This window comes from Crocodylus porosus, unplaced genomic scaffold, assembly GCF_001723895.1.
Source record: "Crocodylus porosus isolate Cpor-Errol unplaced genomic scaffold, CroPor_comp1, whole genome shotgun sequence".
In the NCBI taxonomy this organism is placed as follows: Eukaryota; Metazoa; Chordata; order Crocodylia; family Crocodylidae; genus Crocodylus; species Crocodylus porosus.
This window is the reverse complement of record NW_017728911.1, coordinates 24,465,668-24,482,271: the sequence shown is the minus strand read 5'-3', so window position 1 is coordinate 24,482,271 and position 16,604 is coordinate 24,465,668. Positions and strand designations below refer to the sequence as shown.

Here is a 16,604-nt window from a genome sequence, read left to right as displayed (position 1 = left end):
GCCATAGCTCTGTGTCCTAGACCATGTGTAGCACACAAACCCTGATCTGGGCACGTGGGATAAGGCAGCCTGAGGCAGGATCTGGGTACGCAGGGCCTGATCTGGGCAGCACAAAGCAGGATCTGCGCTTGTGGGGCCTGATCAGGGCAGTGCAAATTGGAATCTGTGCAGTGCAGACCCCGGTCTGGATGGTGTGCAGAGGGATCCAGGCAGCACAAGGTGGGATTGGAACATGAGGGCAGATCCTATAGATCCAATCCACAGACCTGTTCTGTGCCACCAGTCCAGCCCGTGGGGCCAACAAGTTGAGCAATAGTGGTCTCGTGCTTCTTGACACTTCGCATGACTGGCTCTGAATCAGAGCAACTTATACTGCCTGTGTATTTCAAATCAAAATCCTCATTCCTTATCATTTGTAATTACTTATCCCTTTATTTTGCAGGATTGAGACACTTTTCATTTGGACATCTCAAAAGCCTTACTGGGGAGAAAATACAGAAGTCATCCAGCCCAGACACTATAATGGAGAGCGAAGCTAATGATACAGAAGACTTTGATCAAGATCTCAAACCATCAGCTTCCATGATACTCCCAGAATCTAATGATCCTGAGCCTGGAGGCTTAATGTTTTATCACATGGATCTCTATGAAACAAGGGAAAGATTAAATATCTTTCCTGAAGAGCCGTCTGGCAGACCTTTGGGTGAAACTGAGGAGGAATCAGCAAGGATAGGCGAAGAGTTTCAAAGGCCAGTTGAAATGGGGTATGATGTGGAAAAGGAAGTTGAAGAATTGGCAAAGCTATATGGCCTTGATGAGGACAAAGGAATAGAGGGGGATCTCCTTGTTGGAAGTATAGTTAAAGCTGGAATTATAAGGACCAAGGAGACACCTGTTAAAATGGAAGGTGTAGCAGCAGTGTCATCTGATTCTGTGCATAATGCACCAAAAAGCCATTCTCCAATAAAAGGCTCTCAACCTAAAAAACAAAGCATGGAGGAACAAAGGCTTCTTGAGAAAGGTTCTCAGGTTGAAAACCAACACTTACAACAAGCAGGGAGAGCACATGAGGAGCTGAACAGTTATGCATGCCCCAGAGAAGACCTAAAAACCTATGGATTGCAAAATGAGCCGGCTCGTGAGCTGAACAGCAAGGAGGAAGCTGCTGATATTTATTGCTCCACCTGCAAGACCCCAATTAGAGCTTTTGACAAACTGTTTGGCAGTCACAAGGATCATGAGGTGACTGAGCTCACCAATGCAGCAGACATTGCAAAGGTAAGAAGTATTTGAGTGGACATTCCCATTGTGCTAGATGTCTGTTTAACAGTAATCAAGTGTGTCGATAATGCTATCTTTGGCAGGAAGAAGTTCATAAAAACATGTGTAAGCTCGAAGAGCAGATTGCTCAGATGGAAAATGTTGCCAGCCATTTGGAAGAAATTTTCATCACTGTAGAGGTAAGGTGTTTATTCTTTGGTTAAATCGGCAGTGTGGTACCAGCTGGGTTCATTGCTGTTTTGACAAGAGTAAAATGTTCAGCTTTTAATAGGATGAGTAATAACAGTAATAGAACTCCTAATTAACTTGGGGCTTGCCGACATGGGGACATTTAGAAATATTAATCTAAATTAACATTTAAAGTAATTTACTTGAACCACATTCAGCCACTGTATAGACACTCTTATTCAGCATTAAAGTGGCCTTTCTTCAGTTTATCTTAATTTACTCTGGAAACAAAGTCAGTTAAATTGAATTAAGGCCCCTTTGATTCTGAATGAAAATGTCCATAAGAGAGTTTCATGTGGTTTAGCAGATTTACTCTAAATTTACACCTTCAGTTAGGGTAGATTAACTCCCATGATCTCTGTCATGTAATTGAGCCCTTGATGCAATGCAGCACACAAAGGGCTAGAGTCCACCTGTGTTTATGTCAGTTTATCCCAGGGTGTCAGGCCCCTGTGGGTAGGAAATCTGACTGGAGGAAGACTGTAGTAGTACCATCCAGCGAGAGATGTTCATTAGCCTAAAGTCAAACAGAAGGCAGGTTATAGCGCCATGTAGCCAACCTCTTCCCTCTGCTGGGGGTGGCTGGAACCAGGCAGCACTGTACAAGGAGTGGGAGGCAGTTGGTGAGGAAGCCCTGCTTTCCGCTTTTATCTGCCCTCCCAGTGTCTCTCCCGGCAGAGAGCAAAGGTGTAAGCATTAGCTGCTCAGCCTGTCTGCCCTAGAGTGAAACCAGGGATCCCCAAGTGGCTGCTATGATTCTCCTGGTACCTGGATGTGCTTTTCGTATGTGGAAACACCTGATTATTATGTACTTCTTTGTGATCCTGGCTTTAGGTTAGTTTTGCTTCATTATGTTCAGAATTAATGTGTACCCCATAGTGTCTTGTGGTGGGTGAGAGAGATTAATAGAAAAATCTGCTAATTGTTTCTAATGTAATGATAATCTCGCATAGGCGTGTCTACATGAGACACTACTGTGCAGTAACAACGAGCTCATTGCTATTGCGCAGTAGTGTTGCCAGGGACTAACCACGCAGTGATTCATAGATTGTAATAGATTCATAGATTGTAAGGGCCTGCAAGGGACCTCGCAAGATCATTGGGTCCTGATGATACTGCGCAGTAGTAATGAGCTAGCGTGCAGAGTGTTGCCAGACATTAACTGTGCGGTGATGCTACTGTGCAGTAGCTCATTGCTAATGCACAGTAGTGTCAGAAAAAAATGTGTAGTAATGGTACTGAGCACTAACACTGGTCATTTAGTACTTGCTTATGCATAGTGCGCTGCTCACGTAGACAGTCTGTATGTATGTAATGGCATTGTCTCCTTGTTAACCATTTAGTCATAAACCTCAGGAGGTCATCTAATGTGACCTCTTGTCCCAAGCTGGGTCACCTCTGTCTAAACCATCCCAACAAAATGCTTATTTAACTTGCACTTAGACTTTCAACACTGGAGATTTCACAGCCTCTCTAGGCAATCTCTTCCAGTGCTTAATCATCCTCATAGTTAGAAAGTCCTTTTCTATATTCAGCCTAAATCTCCCTTGTTATAATGAAGCCCACTACACTTCTTGTCCTGCCTTGTCCACACAGAAAACAATTGATCAGCTGTTTTAAAACAATGCTTCCTGCATTTGAAGATTAATCAAATCCTCTCTAGACTGAATAATCCCAATTGCTCCAACTTTTCCTCATAATATATGTTTTCAAATGATCCCTTCAGTGGCTTTCAGTATGATTTTCCCTCTCACTGGGCTTTGGATCAGGCATTACGTGAATAACAACATAAAACTCAAATGCCTTTCAGGAGAATTTTGGGAGACAGGAGCAGAACTTTGAGATGCGTTGCAATGATGTGATGCAAACACTTGCTCAGAGATATGAAGAAAAGTTGCAAGATCTTGGGGAAGAGAAGAAGCTAAAGCTGGAAGCCCTGTATGGACAACTGGTCAGTTGTGGAAAGGATCTTGACACTTGCAAGGACCTGATGGAAACTATTCAGGAGCTGTGCATGGAAAACAAGAAAGTTGATTTTATAAAGGTAAGGACATAACATTCATGAGATCCCTTCTGGCTGATACATTTCCTGATAGCTCCCCAGTACTTTCCAATCTAGAGTAGAAAAAAGTAGCACCAAGGTTTCGAGTGACTGGCCACAGAACATTCAGAGTTGAGTCTGCATTCTTCTGTTTCTGCTTCCAGCACTCTGTACTGTTATACTTAGTTATGCTCAATTTAACATAACTCTAGTGCATAATCAGAGGTTTGTCAGTAACAAACTCAATCATTCACAAGTTGAATTCTGGTTTGAGGAAAACACTGTTTGTTCTCCAAGCCTCCCCTCTTATTTAGCTTTTGAAGGACTTAGCAGTGTTGCATGCCTCATACAGTTTGGGCTTCCTTGCTGTATTTTGGGCTCCCAGCAGGCAGTTTGAAGCATTTACTTCAGTAGATTCTGCTTCTCTGTTTCTCTGTTTGCTCATTTTGCCAAGGAGTTCAAATATATAACTACCAGGAGGCTCCAAATTGAATATGTTAGCAGCTCCTGCAACATGATTAATGAACCCCGCTGCTCAAGCAATTCAGAGAGATATTTTCTCTGACAAGTGCCCCCCTTTTGAAAGATTGTCAGTCTCTGGGATGTTCACAGTCATGCTGATCTGAGCTGTTCCAGGAATGGAGTATGAGAGCATTTCTATAGCAAGGCCACTGCGATGTCCAAACAGGATGTGAAGCTAATATCATATCCCAGTTGAAGCCCCCACTTGCACATCTCTTCACTATTCTCATTCACCCTGTTAAACTCTTGATGAGCTGACATTTCCTTTTTCTTCTGCATCCCTGGAAATGACCTTGTTTCTTCCCTAGCCCTTAAGTGCTTTTGTATTGTCTCTAGTAACTGCTTTTAATCTCTTCTGAGACCATAGTCTGCCTTCCCCATTATGTTCTGTAGAGGGAATTTCTTGAATTTGAGTTTATGGAGACAGGTTTCAAATCAGCTGTTCAGCTTGCATGCTGGGACCTCAGTTATCTAGGGGCTGCACTTCTAGAATAAAGAGAAGAGTAGCTATAAGCTGCTTCATTGATTTCAAATCAAGGATGGTGTTTAGATTTTTGGGATTTCATCAATGCAGCCCTTAGCTAAGCAAAGTCCTACATTAGTGTGCATCACAGCTTCCATTAAATGAGTGACCTTCAGTGGGGCTGGTGGGATGCATTTTGTTATTGGCCAGTATATTTACCAAGAACACACAGCGCTCTCCACAGATTTTCTTCTCCTGCCCCAAATGCTGGTTGCTCCTGCTTGTGACCGTTAATAAGCACTTTGCATTCTTGGAAGCATAGGTGGGATGTGGAGGGACAGACACTGGGTGCTGAATTATAACTTGCGTAAGTACATAAGAGGCACATCTACACATTTATTAATGCACAGTAATTGTTGTGCATTTAGATTAATAAATTAATAGATTCATAGATTGTAAGGGGCTGGAAGGGACCTTGTAAGATCATCGGGTCCAGCCCCCCCTGCACTAGGCAGGAAAAACACCTGGGGTCAGATGACCCCAGCAAGGCGACCGTCCAGTCTCCTCTTGGAGATTTCCAGGGTAGGTGATTGCACCACCTCTGGAGGGAGTTTATTCCACAGTCTGGACACCCTGACTGTGAAGAAGTTTTTGTAGTGTTAAGCCTGAAATGGTCTTCAAGAAGTTTGTGGCCATTACTCCTCTTTTTCCCAAGGGTGCCTTGGTGAACAGTTGTTAGCAGAGCCCTTGATGTATTCCCTTGATGTAGCGGTAACCTGCTACCAAGTCCCCTCTCAGCCTTCTCTTTTTTAGGCTGAAGAGACCCAAGTCCCTCAGCCTCTCCTTGTATGGCTTGTCTTGCAAATCTCTGATCATACGGTGGCTCTCTCAGGACTCTCTCAAGCTTATCCATGTCCTTGTTGAAGTGCGGTGCCCAGAACTGGATGCAGTACTCCAGCTCTGGTCCCACCAATGCTGAGTAAAGTGGAAGAATCGCTTCCTTAGTTTTGCTTGAGATGCATTGGTTGATGCATGCCAGAGTATTGTTTGCCCTGCTGCCTACAGCATTGCACTTATGGCTCATATTCATACTATGGTCTGTTATTATCCCTAGGTCCCTTTCAGCCATGGTGCTAGGCAGTTTGGCGCCACTGAGCCTGTATGTTGGGGATTGTTTATCCCCAGATAGAGCACTTTACACTTCTCAATGTTGAACTTCATTTGGTTCTGATCTGCCCAACTTGCCAACCTGTTTAGGTCCACCTGTATCTGCAGCCTAACTTCAAGTGTGACCACAGTCCCCCATAACTTGGTGTTGTCCGTGAACTTGGCCAGTGAGCTCTTCACCCCCATATCCAAATCATTGATAAAGATCCTGAAAAGCACTAGACCAAGCACAGACCCCTAAGGGACACCACTGGCCACTTCTCACAAGGACAACACATATCCGTTCATGAGAACTCTTTGGGTCCTACCTCGCAGCCAGCTTCCTACCCACCTGACTGTAGAGCAGCTGAGCCCACAATCCTCCAATTTTCCCATGAGAACATCATGGGATACCAGAACAAAGGCCTTTTGGAAGTCTAGGTATACAATGTTGACTTCCTCTCTCTTATCCAGGTGGCGTGTTACCTGGTTGTAGAAGGAGATGAGATTGGTAAGATAAGACCTGCCCACGACAAAGCCGTGCTGGCTGTTGTTCAGAATCCTACCTTCTGCAAGCCTATTGCACATAGATTCCTTGATGAATTTTTCCAAGATTTTCCCTGGGATAGAAGTTAGGCTAATTGGCCTATAGTTGCCCAGGTCCTCTCTCCTCCCCTTCTCGAGATGGGCACAACATTGGCCCTCTTCCAGGACCAATGCAATGGACTGAGCGCCACGACTTTTGGAAGAATTTCGCCAGAGGTCCCACAAGGACTTCAGCCAGCTCCTTCAGCACTCTCGGATGAAGTTTCATAGATTTCATAGATTTTTAGGGTCAGAAGGGACCTCAGTAGATCATCGAGTCCGACCCGCAAAGTTCATCCAGTCCAGCTGACTTCTAAATGTCTAACTGTTCTAACTGATCATGCACCAGCTCAACATCAACAGTAGGAAGGCGGTCATTCCCACCATGCCCATTCTGTACTCTATCTAGCATGATTTTCCATTGAAATACCAAAGCAAAGTTGTCATTTAGGGGTTCAGTTTTCTCCTGAGTCTGGGTAACCAGCTGTCCTGAGTTCTTAAGCAATGGCCCCACTCTTCCATTTGTTTTCCTCCTGTTCCCTACATACCTAAAGAAGGACTTCTTGTTGTCCTTGATTTCCGTTGCTATTTTAAATTTAGTCACTGCTTTAGTCTTTCTAATCTGCTCCCTACAAGTGCAGGCCATTATTGTATGGTCCTCCTTGGGGACTGTCCCAACCTTCCATTGTTTGTGTGCCTCTTTCTTTTTTTTCAAGAGGACCATGACATCCCTATTAGGCAAGAAGGCTTCCCAGCCCTTCTGCTACCTTTCTTCTGCATGGGAATGGACTTTTTTTGTGCTCCAAGTATCCTGTCCTTGAGGAACGACAACTCTTCAGTTTAGCACTTGCTTAATGAAGTACTAACTAAATGCACAGTAACTACAGCTACTTCGCAGTAGCACCAGTGCACGGTTTTTTAGTGACATTTTCTGCACAGTAGCCTAATAGTACTGCGCAGTAGCATATTAACACAGTTTTTGCCCAGCATGTTACTGTGCAGTGTTATTAGGTTACTGCGCATTAAGCATTTCATGTAGACGTGGCCAGTAAGTAAATTAAGCCAGTAACTGGCCATCTGAAAACAAGATTTGCTAGGGCTTTATTCTTGGTAGCCGAAAGGCTAAGAGCAAGAGGGTTAGCTACGGCTTTGGAGCAAATGCTTTGAAAGCATTTTTAACAAAATTGTATCAGCTAAATCTGGCATTCAGTAGTCTCCACTGGTTAATCAGACGAGTTGCTCCTGCAGACATGAAAGACTTTCTATCTTTAACTCTTTCTCTCTCTCCCTTTTTCTTATAGGATGCAGTGACCCTGGTTGACAGGTAATATCAGTAGTCAAGATTTTGTATTTAATTCCTGTATGGCCAGTATAGTCATCTGAAATTGCTCACGTCAGATATCCCCAGTTATCAATTATTTGCTATTTTGTGACAATATACTATACTGAACAGAGGAGCAACAGGATGTTATTGAAGCTAACAAAGCTGTTCATGAACTGGTCAATCTGGTTTAAATTACAATTGGAAAAGTTTCCAAATTAAGTTTAATAGCTTGAAAGTAATGTTAAACTGATCTTACAAAGCACATGCACAAGAGCTAGAACTTGAGTAAACCCGTGTCTCTTCAGCTTAGTCATAGCAAACTGATTTCAGTGGCTGAAAAAATAGGATTGCTTAAGATCTCAAAGAAATGCTCAGGATAGAAATCTGCCTAAACCAAGCTGTCTAAACCTACAGATTAGTAACAAGCTTATTAATATATTCATAGAGGTTTAGCAAATCCAGGGGTGAGTTTGCAAAACCGATGGTGTGAAATATAGCAGTAGTAAAGAAAGAGCCACATCAGTGGCAAGATGCATGTTTTAATTCACTTCAGTCCATCATGAAAACAAGTAAAAGAAAGCAGGTGAGAAAGGGAGCTCACTTTTAAAATTGTGTGCATACAGTACCTTGCACAAGGCAACCTGGCTACACTTACAGATTCCTTCAGAACTGGAGTATTAAGGGAAATATTGCCTATCAACTGCTGAAGAGAGCCATCACATCAGCTAATCCACTGCGAGACCAAGAAGGGCACGAAGACAGAATGTAAAATGTTTCAGCCAAATTTGGGTATAAATAATTTTTAGTAAAAATCTCATACAAATAAATTTTAATACAAATCTCTCCTTATGTTTCTGAAAAAACAGTATTGGCTGGGGTGGTGAATGAAGTATGAGGGATGGCTTTCATACGGACATCTAAACATTGTTTTAGGGATGTTGCTGTGGGTTTTTCATGTGTCACCAGAGGTAAACCAGCTTCTCTGCTGAATGGTAAAATAAAGAGCTCTTTTTCTACTATTAACACAATTACTGTCAGAAGCCTTTCTCTTTGGGTACAGTACTATCATCTTATAGCAATTAGACTCTTTTTACACTTATAGGCTGGAAAAATTCTTAAAAAAAGATTTGGATTTAGAGCTTTCAGCACTGCCAGACTTTGAAGACAGAGCCATAGATTTCTCTGATATGGAACAACTAATGGACTCCATTAATACTGTTCCAGGTACTGTTTGATCCGTATTTCAAACCTATTCACATTAAGGTGTATATGTTGAATTGGAAGCCTATTTTTTTTTCTTTTAAAGGGGACCTGTAAGAGGGAAGACAGGAGCTCAGGCCCCATATATGTTTGTGATGTTTATGACAGATAAAGGAGTATTGAAAATTAGTTTATTGAAAGTGAAAACTAACTTATTTTTATCTTGGAATTATCAAGGCTGTCAAGTCTGGTCTTCTCTGGGAAGACTTGGAGAAGGGAGCTCTGAATTGTCTCAGCCTCAAGACTAGTGGTACTGACTCTAACCAGCTCATCTTTCTTCCCAGCACTTTGAATTTAGTTGAATTTAGCTGAAATTAAGAAAAAGCCCAAACCACTTCTCTCAGTGAATCAGATTTGTAGCTGCTTACCCCTCTGGTATCTTTCAAGTCGTTCTCCAAGTCTCCATTGAGTTTTGCATGGAAAATAGTGTAGCTGAGATTTGAATTTCTAATGATTAAAAAAAATAAGCACAGGGAAAAGGATGCTTTCAAAATAAACTCAGGCTTTCTTTATACATTATAATGAGTCAAAAAGGCCCCAGCCCTTTTCTGTTTCATTGGGTCTTAAAGTGTCCACTGGAGCAATGTTCATGCATTATTTGGGTTGTTTGCACTTCTGCATTCTGCAAGCCAACTGTTTGACATGTACTTCCCCCTCAATGTTGTGCTTTCAACTTTACCACCAGATGCTCTTAAGTACTGGAACTAACAGCTTTATCTCTTGGCAGGGAAAAATACAAATCTCTCTCCCATAGCATCCTGTTAGCTCTGCATCCTGCTTAATAGGAGGCGGTGTCCAGTGCTCTCCTCCCTTATTCCCCAAGAGTGAATTCCACTGTGTGCAGGCACTCGCAGGGTAGCCTTAGGGGCAGTCAGGCTTCGGGAGAAGCTGTAAGCTTAGCGTTATGTTTCTGTCATTTTGTTCGAAAGCCAAATTACAGGAACTGGGTGAGCTTGGACCAGCCCACAGAACCCATTCACCTTGGTTTTACACCACTGACTCCGGGGTTTATATAAGGATGAGTGAGTGGAGGATCAGGTCCAGGATGCACCCATGCTGATCAGAGATGTGGCTCAGTGTCAATTTAAAGGGTTTGGTGGGGGGTTTTTGTTTGTGAACAACTCCACAGGCTCCCATTGAGGCTACTCTGTAGAAGCAGAGGGATCCACAGCTCACCCTATTCCTTTATACAGAACCTGTGTGTTCATGAAATGAATCATTTGTCCTCATTTCAGCTCCCTCTGCACCAGTGATAAATCCCCAGGCTCCCAATTCAGCAACTGGCACCTCTGTGAGAGTTTGCTGGGGCCTTTTCTCAGATGACAGCATTGAATGTTACCAGCTTTATTATAAACAAGTGAGCGATGACACACCCAGTGAGGAGCAAGCTGGTAAGAAGGCACTAACTCAGGGGCTTGTATAGAAGCCAGCTGGAAAAGTAACTAGATCCTGGAACCATTTTGAACACTGGTCTTTGAAATGGTTTCTGTGAACATAGCTGTACCTGTCACTGCTAGTGGTTGGGGAGGGGGGGCAGATGAGCACATCAGAGGTATTTTTAGAGAATGCGCTACATGAAAAGCCCACGCTCATTTTGCAGTTTATATGCCTGGTATTTATAGATGGCAGCTCCTCACCACCCACATGCACAGAAGGAAGAACCACACAACTATTGTTGCAGATTCCGTACAGCTAAGTGGCAGGATTGAATTAGCTAATACTAATTGTAAGTTCCTTTGTTAAAGCACAATTTTCCAGAAAGGCCTTATAGGGCCAAATGGCCTGTTTGGAAAGACAAACTGAACCTGGCAAAATTTTACAGCTTGTGAAAAATACACGGTACCTTCTTCTTTAAAAGGCCTCAACAAGTGTCCAAGTACTAGGATGAGCTGACAGTGCAGCTTAGACAGCAGCCTCCGAGTAGAGATGTGCAGAGCCCATCCCGAAGACTTCTGCTCCAAGGGAACAACGCACATCTTTAGCCTTTAAGTATAACTTTGATTTGGGCAGCTTCATGCTACAGAAGCTGATACTTCATCAGATTCACATCTTTTCAAATGACAGAGGGGAGAAGGTGCCATGAATGAGCTGGCAGTATGACAGCTAGTCAAAAGGATGATAAAGTGAAGCATATGACACATAAATTAGGAGCCCCAAAGACCATGTTTTAATGGCTGTAATTGGAGGAGGTTAGGCAGAAATATGAGGCAGACTGTGTAAAGTCTTATGTGAACACCCTGTGTTTCTCATTTCAGAGCTGGTGATCAAGGTAAAAGAAACATACCACACAGTTACTCATCTGGTCCCTAATACACAATATGAATTTTGGGTTAGCGCTTTAAATGCATCTGGCATCAGTCCAGCTAGTGAAAGAGCAGTTTATGTAACAGGTAAATTAACTTTGTTAATATAATACAAGCAAGTGATTTTTATGGGGAACATGAATGATGCTTTAAGGACTTTTTCTTGGACCTGTCTCTGCTCTGATGGTGTTTTTCTCTGAAAAAGATAAAATACAATTCAGTGGCAGAGATGGGAACAGACCCCGGGTCTTGTTCTTGTATCTAACGACAAACCTAAGTTGCTCTGTCTTCAGAGCTTTCTGAAGTTTTACCATTTCTATGTCAGACATGCTTTGTGATGACAATTCAGCACAGTAGAGTTTGATTAGAAATGAGATGGAGCCACATAAGATTCAGATCCAGATCTACATCCCTGCATTTTAATGTGTTCAGATCAAGGGCCATGGGTTAGCCCATCACTGTGAAAAGGCAGTCATAACTGTTAGCTTCAGATATCCTAGCTTCATTTAAGTTCAGCAATGTTTGAGTTTAATTTTTAAAGAAGGAAACGCTATGGTGAAGAATGTGGCAGAATAGGGAAACCTGTCAGACCACTGGCACTGATTCATGGTCCTGTGGGACTCCCTATACATTGAAATGCATCAGAATCCAGTACGGTCCTTAGTTTTCTTTTGTAAAACGCTGGTCTCCAACTCTTCAAGAGTCATTGAAAGTGAGATCTTCAGGCACTCGCATCAGATGGTCTCCACGAGCCTGATGGTTGACGGATGATGCCTTCTTGTTTTTAAATTAAGAATCCATTCAGTAAAGATAAATTACCATGACAAGGACAAAACAACATGAAAAATGAACAGGATTGTTGGACTAGCATCCACCCACATTTCTTTCTAATCAATTGTTTTGTGGTTGCTCTCATAACTTAAACAGCTCAAATAATAAGCTACCTAAATAGTACCTGCATCTATCTACCCAACAGTTTATAGTACATCAGGAAAGCCATAAAGGGGTTTCTTTTACCGTTTATTATAAAGAAAACAACTCTGTTGTAAAAAAGATTTTTTTTAACTACCGGGAGTGTTATCTACAAAGCACATTTAGCCCATAACAAAATTGCTTAGAATCTACTTTGCTTACATTTTAGCACCTTCACCACCTATCATTAAAAGTCAAGAGAACCGAAGCTGTGAAAATGCAGCTCTGATATGTTGGGAATCAGGAAACATTAATCCTGTTGAGTCCTACACGGTCGAATTGTCCAAAGTAACAAATGGAGAGAATGGAGATGTTATTACAGAGTGAGTCAATAAACTGTCACATAGTATATAGATATGAAGCTCTTCTGTGTTGGCTGGCATGAGGTATGTTTCGAAGTACCAAGACTGTTAGGCCAAAGAGATGAGACTAGAATTCCTGAATGTGAGGGTATGATGTTCAGTGTACCTGAAGAAATTGATTGAGCAACCTCTGACAAGCAGATATTTTATAGGCCTGTACTTTGGCTCTACTATGAATATGAAGTTGAAAATACCACTAGAAAGGTAATGGATTGCTCTGTCTAATCCAGGCAAAATTAAACAGTAATCGAAATCTAATCACAGCTCCCATGTTACAGACATTAAGCATCTCCCGGACACTTGTCTAGGCTTGTTAATAAATGTGTGTGAGATTTATAGGTCCTTAATTTATCTTTTTGAAGATCCATCCATCAGATTCTAAAACCAAGGGGGGGGAGCTCTGTTGCCAAAAGTCCATCTGAAACAAAGCATTTTGTTTTAGAAAAAGCAGAAAATATAGAAGGTTTAAAACTAATTCAGATCAGCTAATGCAGTTGTTAAGTGGCACCTCAAACTGTGAATGTTTTACAACAAGTACTTTATTTCTATTAATTTTGTCTGTTTGTGGGCTGTTAATGAACAGATTGTGACTGTTCTCCTTTTTTGTTGGTGGAAATGATCTGATGAAGATTTTCACGTATTACAGCCGTGCCAATAGCTTTAAATTGAAAATCCCCAATTTAAGCAGTTTTCCTCTCATGACTGATCAGATGAGATGTGGTTTTATTTTTGTTCCCTGATTAGTTAACGGCAACTCTTATCAGGATTTTGCTGAAAAGGCTCACAGAAAGTAAACTTTAATTTACTTCCCAGATGCTGAATTATAATTACTTTTGGTGAGCTTTATTGTTAGCAGACTCAGTTGCATGAACAGTTATAGAAAGTGAACATACAAGGCTCTGGGACACAGGTGAAGCACATTAATTTAAAGACAGCATAATTCACAGAAGTTTCCCTTCAGCTTCATTCTAGTAATAACAAACCTGAAAAGGGCAAAAGCAAGGAAATACTTGGAGGTATGAGTAGTTCAATCCAATTCTCTATGTGTTCTTTGGGAAAATAACTTCAAAGGATTTGCCTTTATTCTGTAGCTCATAATTCGTCCTCTGTTTTCTACAGATCGATTGTGGGAATTCCTAACTGTGAAGCTCTAATTCAGCTGCAGCCAAGACATAGCTATCTTATCTCTGTCAGAGCTGTCAACATGGGTGGTTCCAGTGAAAGGAGTGAGCCTGTTTCCGTCCACACCACAGGTACTGTGGAAGAGGTAGTTCATCAGCACTTCTGATAAGAGTTATGTTATGCAAATCCACCTTACAGATATTTTGAGCATCTGCAAACTGGCCCTGTGGATGGATATTTGTCTCATTCCCCCTTCAGTCCAGTTTAGAGCATCTTTTAATGTGCGGTGAAAGACAACTGTGCTGGGAGGTTAATTCTCCAGGGTAGTGATGGTGGACAGTGGTGGCCCTGGTAGTGATGATACCCCAATCCATACCAGGCCTGAGACTGAGTAATTGCCAAGTGCTCGCCACCAAAAAAATAATCTCACATACATTTATTAACAAGCTTAGATACCTGTTCAGGGAGATTTTCACTAGGGAGTGACATTCTTGCCCCCTCCAAATTGCCTGATCAGAACTAATTTGTAAGGGATAGTATGTGGATACTTGCTTTTACCTCATTGCGGTTCCAGCCTTTCACTGTAATGATTCTGTAAAAGCACCAGAAATCTTGAAACACTCCAGTTTCCAACAAACTCACTTTACTTCATTCCTGCAATTCTCTTCTGAGCTTTCAGCAACAATTATACAGGTTAAATTGAGCTTTCTGCCACGCTTTCATTCCCTGGGCAACTTTCATAGAGTAACTATTTACCAAAATTCTGACAAAAATTCAGTAACAAAGTGTTTGTCTGCTTTGTATTGCATTTGTAATTCCCAGGGAAGCTCCTAGGTCATTCTTCAATCAATGGGTAGAAGCGATTCGCCAGCACATCCAAGCCTACACACTTGCAATCATGTTTTCAGCAACTGTGTGATATTTCAATGTGCTTTAATCAAACCGAGTTTTTTAAATTACAGACAGCCTCCTAACTACTTTGCCCACTACAAAGTTTTCACTTTCAGAAATGCATGCCAATAATTGCCACATTATTGTTTGTGTTGTATTCATACTGTTGTAACTGCATTTTGATTATGCTGATTTCTCTTGGGATTGGTATGGAGAGATTTCTTTCCCCCCGAATCTGCACTGTGCAAACAGCTGATGTAGATTGCTATTATTACAAACTGTAAATGTGCAGCCAAGGTGTGAGGAGTGTCACCAGGAATGAAAATAGCCGTTATCACCTGCAAGTGCTTTTGCTGGGAATGATACATATGAATTTCAGCTAAAACACCTGTGGCTTAGACATGAGAAAGCGTAAATCCAGTGCTTTCCCTGTCTTTGTATCTCCTCTTTGCCAAAAGGCCACTAAGGACTTGTCTAGCTTACAGCCGCCTGCCTAGATACCTCAGTGGCCACTGTCGCAACAATAGCGGGAGTTCAACAGCAATTCACAATGCTCATCCTATACTCCCTGGAGTATTCTGGTATGCCCCCCTAGTGCTGGGAGTTGCTGTGGCTACCTATTCCTTCTTTGCAAGTGCCAGGGAGTCTTCCTAGGTAACAGTGGTGTTATACCCACTTCTCACCAGTGAGCTGGGCCCCATATTGTTCTCCAACTCTGCTTATTACAACAGCATGGGCATGAAATGCAGGAGATACTCCTTTTGCTTCTGTGGGATTTGACAGTTTGGTTCTTTCAGATTTGTTCACTTCTGCTTTTGTGCCATCTGCCTGCAGTGACCACAGCCCAGCAGGTCTCATGCGCTGCCTCTGGTGAGGGCCTAGCACAAAAAGTGCTTGACCCTGCATTGCATTCCTGAGCCCTGCTCCAGCCCTTTGTGCTGCTAGAGCCATCCTCAGTGGTGATCTTCTAGGACTGCACTGAAGGATACCTGGGCTGCATTCAGATGACTGTGGCCATGCAGTATGTGGCATCACAGGCACGTTTGTGGCACCATATACTGCACATTCAGCTCTTTGCCATGCTGCAAGGTAGCAGCGTGGGGCAGGGTGTTGACTCCAGGAGATCCCAGGGCTAAAAAAACCTGTGCAAAAAAAAAAAAGTGGGGTGATACATGCAAAGGCAGCATATGCCTCACAAAACTGGAGCCTGGCTGGCCACCAGGATCACCACAGCTGCAGCCCAAAGAGGACCCCAAGTCAGCAGCAGAATCGAGTTCCTTGTGAATAGGTTAAATGTCTGGCCCAATTCAGAATTTAAGTAAACAGGTTTTTTAGTTTATGGTAGCAAAGGACCAAACCTGACCCTCTCATTCCAACCCAATGCAGTCAGTTTGTTCCTTGATTAAGTCCAAGGCTAGATGAGATGTATTTTCTGGCTTCAGTTAAGGCTTTGGATAAGCAGGTTTGCTTATGAGATCTGGGCCCCAAATGGAGGAAATCTCGTTAAATCAGCCTCAGGGCCCTTTCCAGTCTGCTGGCTAGCCCTAATCTGGATTGAGACACCACTCTCTAGACTGAAGCTAGGTTACAGGTCTATAACTGATTGTGGGTTTAAGGTGCTGAGACTGAAATCAATCACAAAATTTTCGTTTTTTTACAGGCACTTATTTCTATCTTAATGAGGACAGTGCCCATCCTTTGCTGTCTGTTCTAGAAGATGGATTTACAATTGCTTGCAGTGAAATAGAAAACCCAGAATGTGATTTGGCATCCCGTGATAACAGTTTTACAAGGTATATGCAGGACCTTAGAATTCACAGTTGATGTATGTTTTTCACGGCTGCTAATTTTTGTCATGAGGATTTAAATCCTCTTGACGAGGTGTACTGATTCACTGACCTGTTTCATGTTCAAGCTGGGCACAGATTAATTTCTACCATGCCAAATGAAAGCCTTATGGCTATGTGTTCCCTTTTTGTGCTGTGTACGTAATGTGTTTTTTCAAAGGGGTAAGGAGGCCATATTCTTGGGTTACACATCTTAAAAGTAGACAGTGGGAGCATCTACACGAGACACTACATCACTCTAGCGGTGAGCTTCAGCA

At 42.4% G+C, this 16,604-nt stretch overlaps 1 protein-coding gene across 1 annotated transcript in view; it reads left to right on the top strand.

The window, feature by feature from the left end:
• Positions 1-417: 417 nt before the first annotated feature.
• FSD2 (fibronectin type III and SPRY domain containing 2) overlaps positions 418-16,604 on the top strand; it is a 29,060-nt gene continuing 12,873 nt past the window's right edge. The window contains exons 1-10 of the mRNA XM_019533680.1: positions 418-1,278; positions 1,365-1,460; positions 3,320-3,553; positions 7,568-7,590; positions 8,693-8,814; positions 10,086-10,241; positions 11,106-11,240; positions 12,295-12,448; positions 13,607-13,740; positions 16,161-16,293. Of these exons, the coding sequence (XP_019389225.1) occupies positions 523-1,278; positions 1,365-1,460; positions 3,320-3,553; positions 7,568-7,590; positions 8,693-8,814; positions 10,086-10,241; positions 11,106-11,240; positions 12,295-12,448; positions 13,607-13,740; positions 16,161-16,293 (1,943 nt within the window). The 5' untranslated portion in view covers positions 418-522. The remainder of the gene's footprint in view (positions 1,279-1,364; positions 1,461-3,319; positions 3,554-7,567; positions 7,591-8,692; positions 8,815-10,085; positions 10,242-11,105; positions 11,241-12,294; positions 12,449-13,606; positions 13,741-16,160; positions 16,294-16,604) is intronic.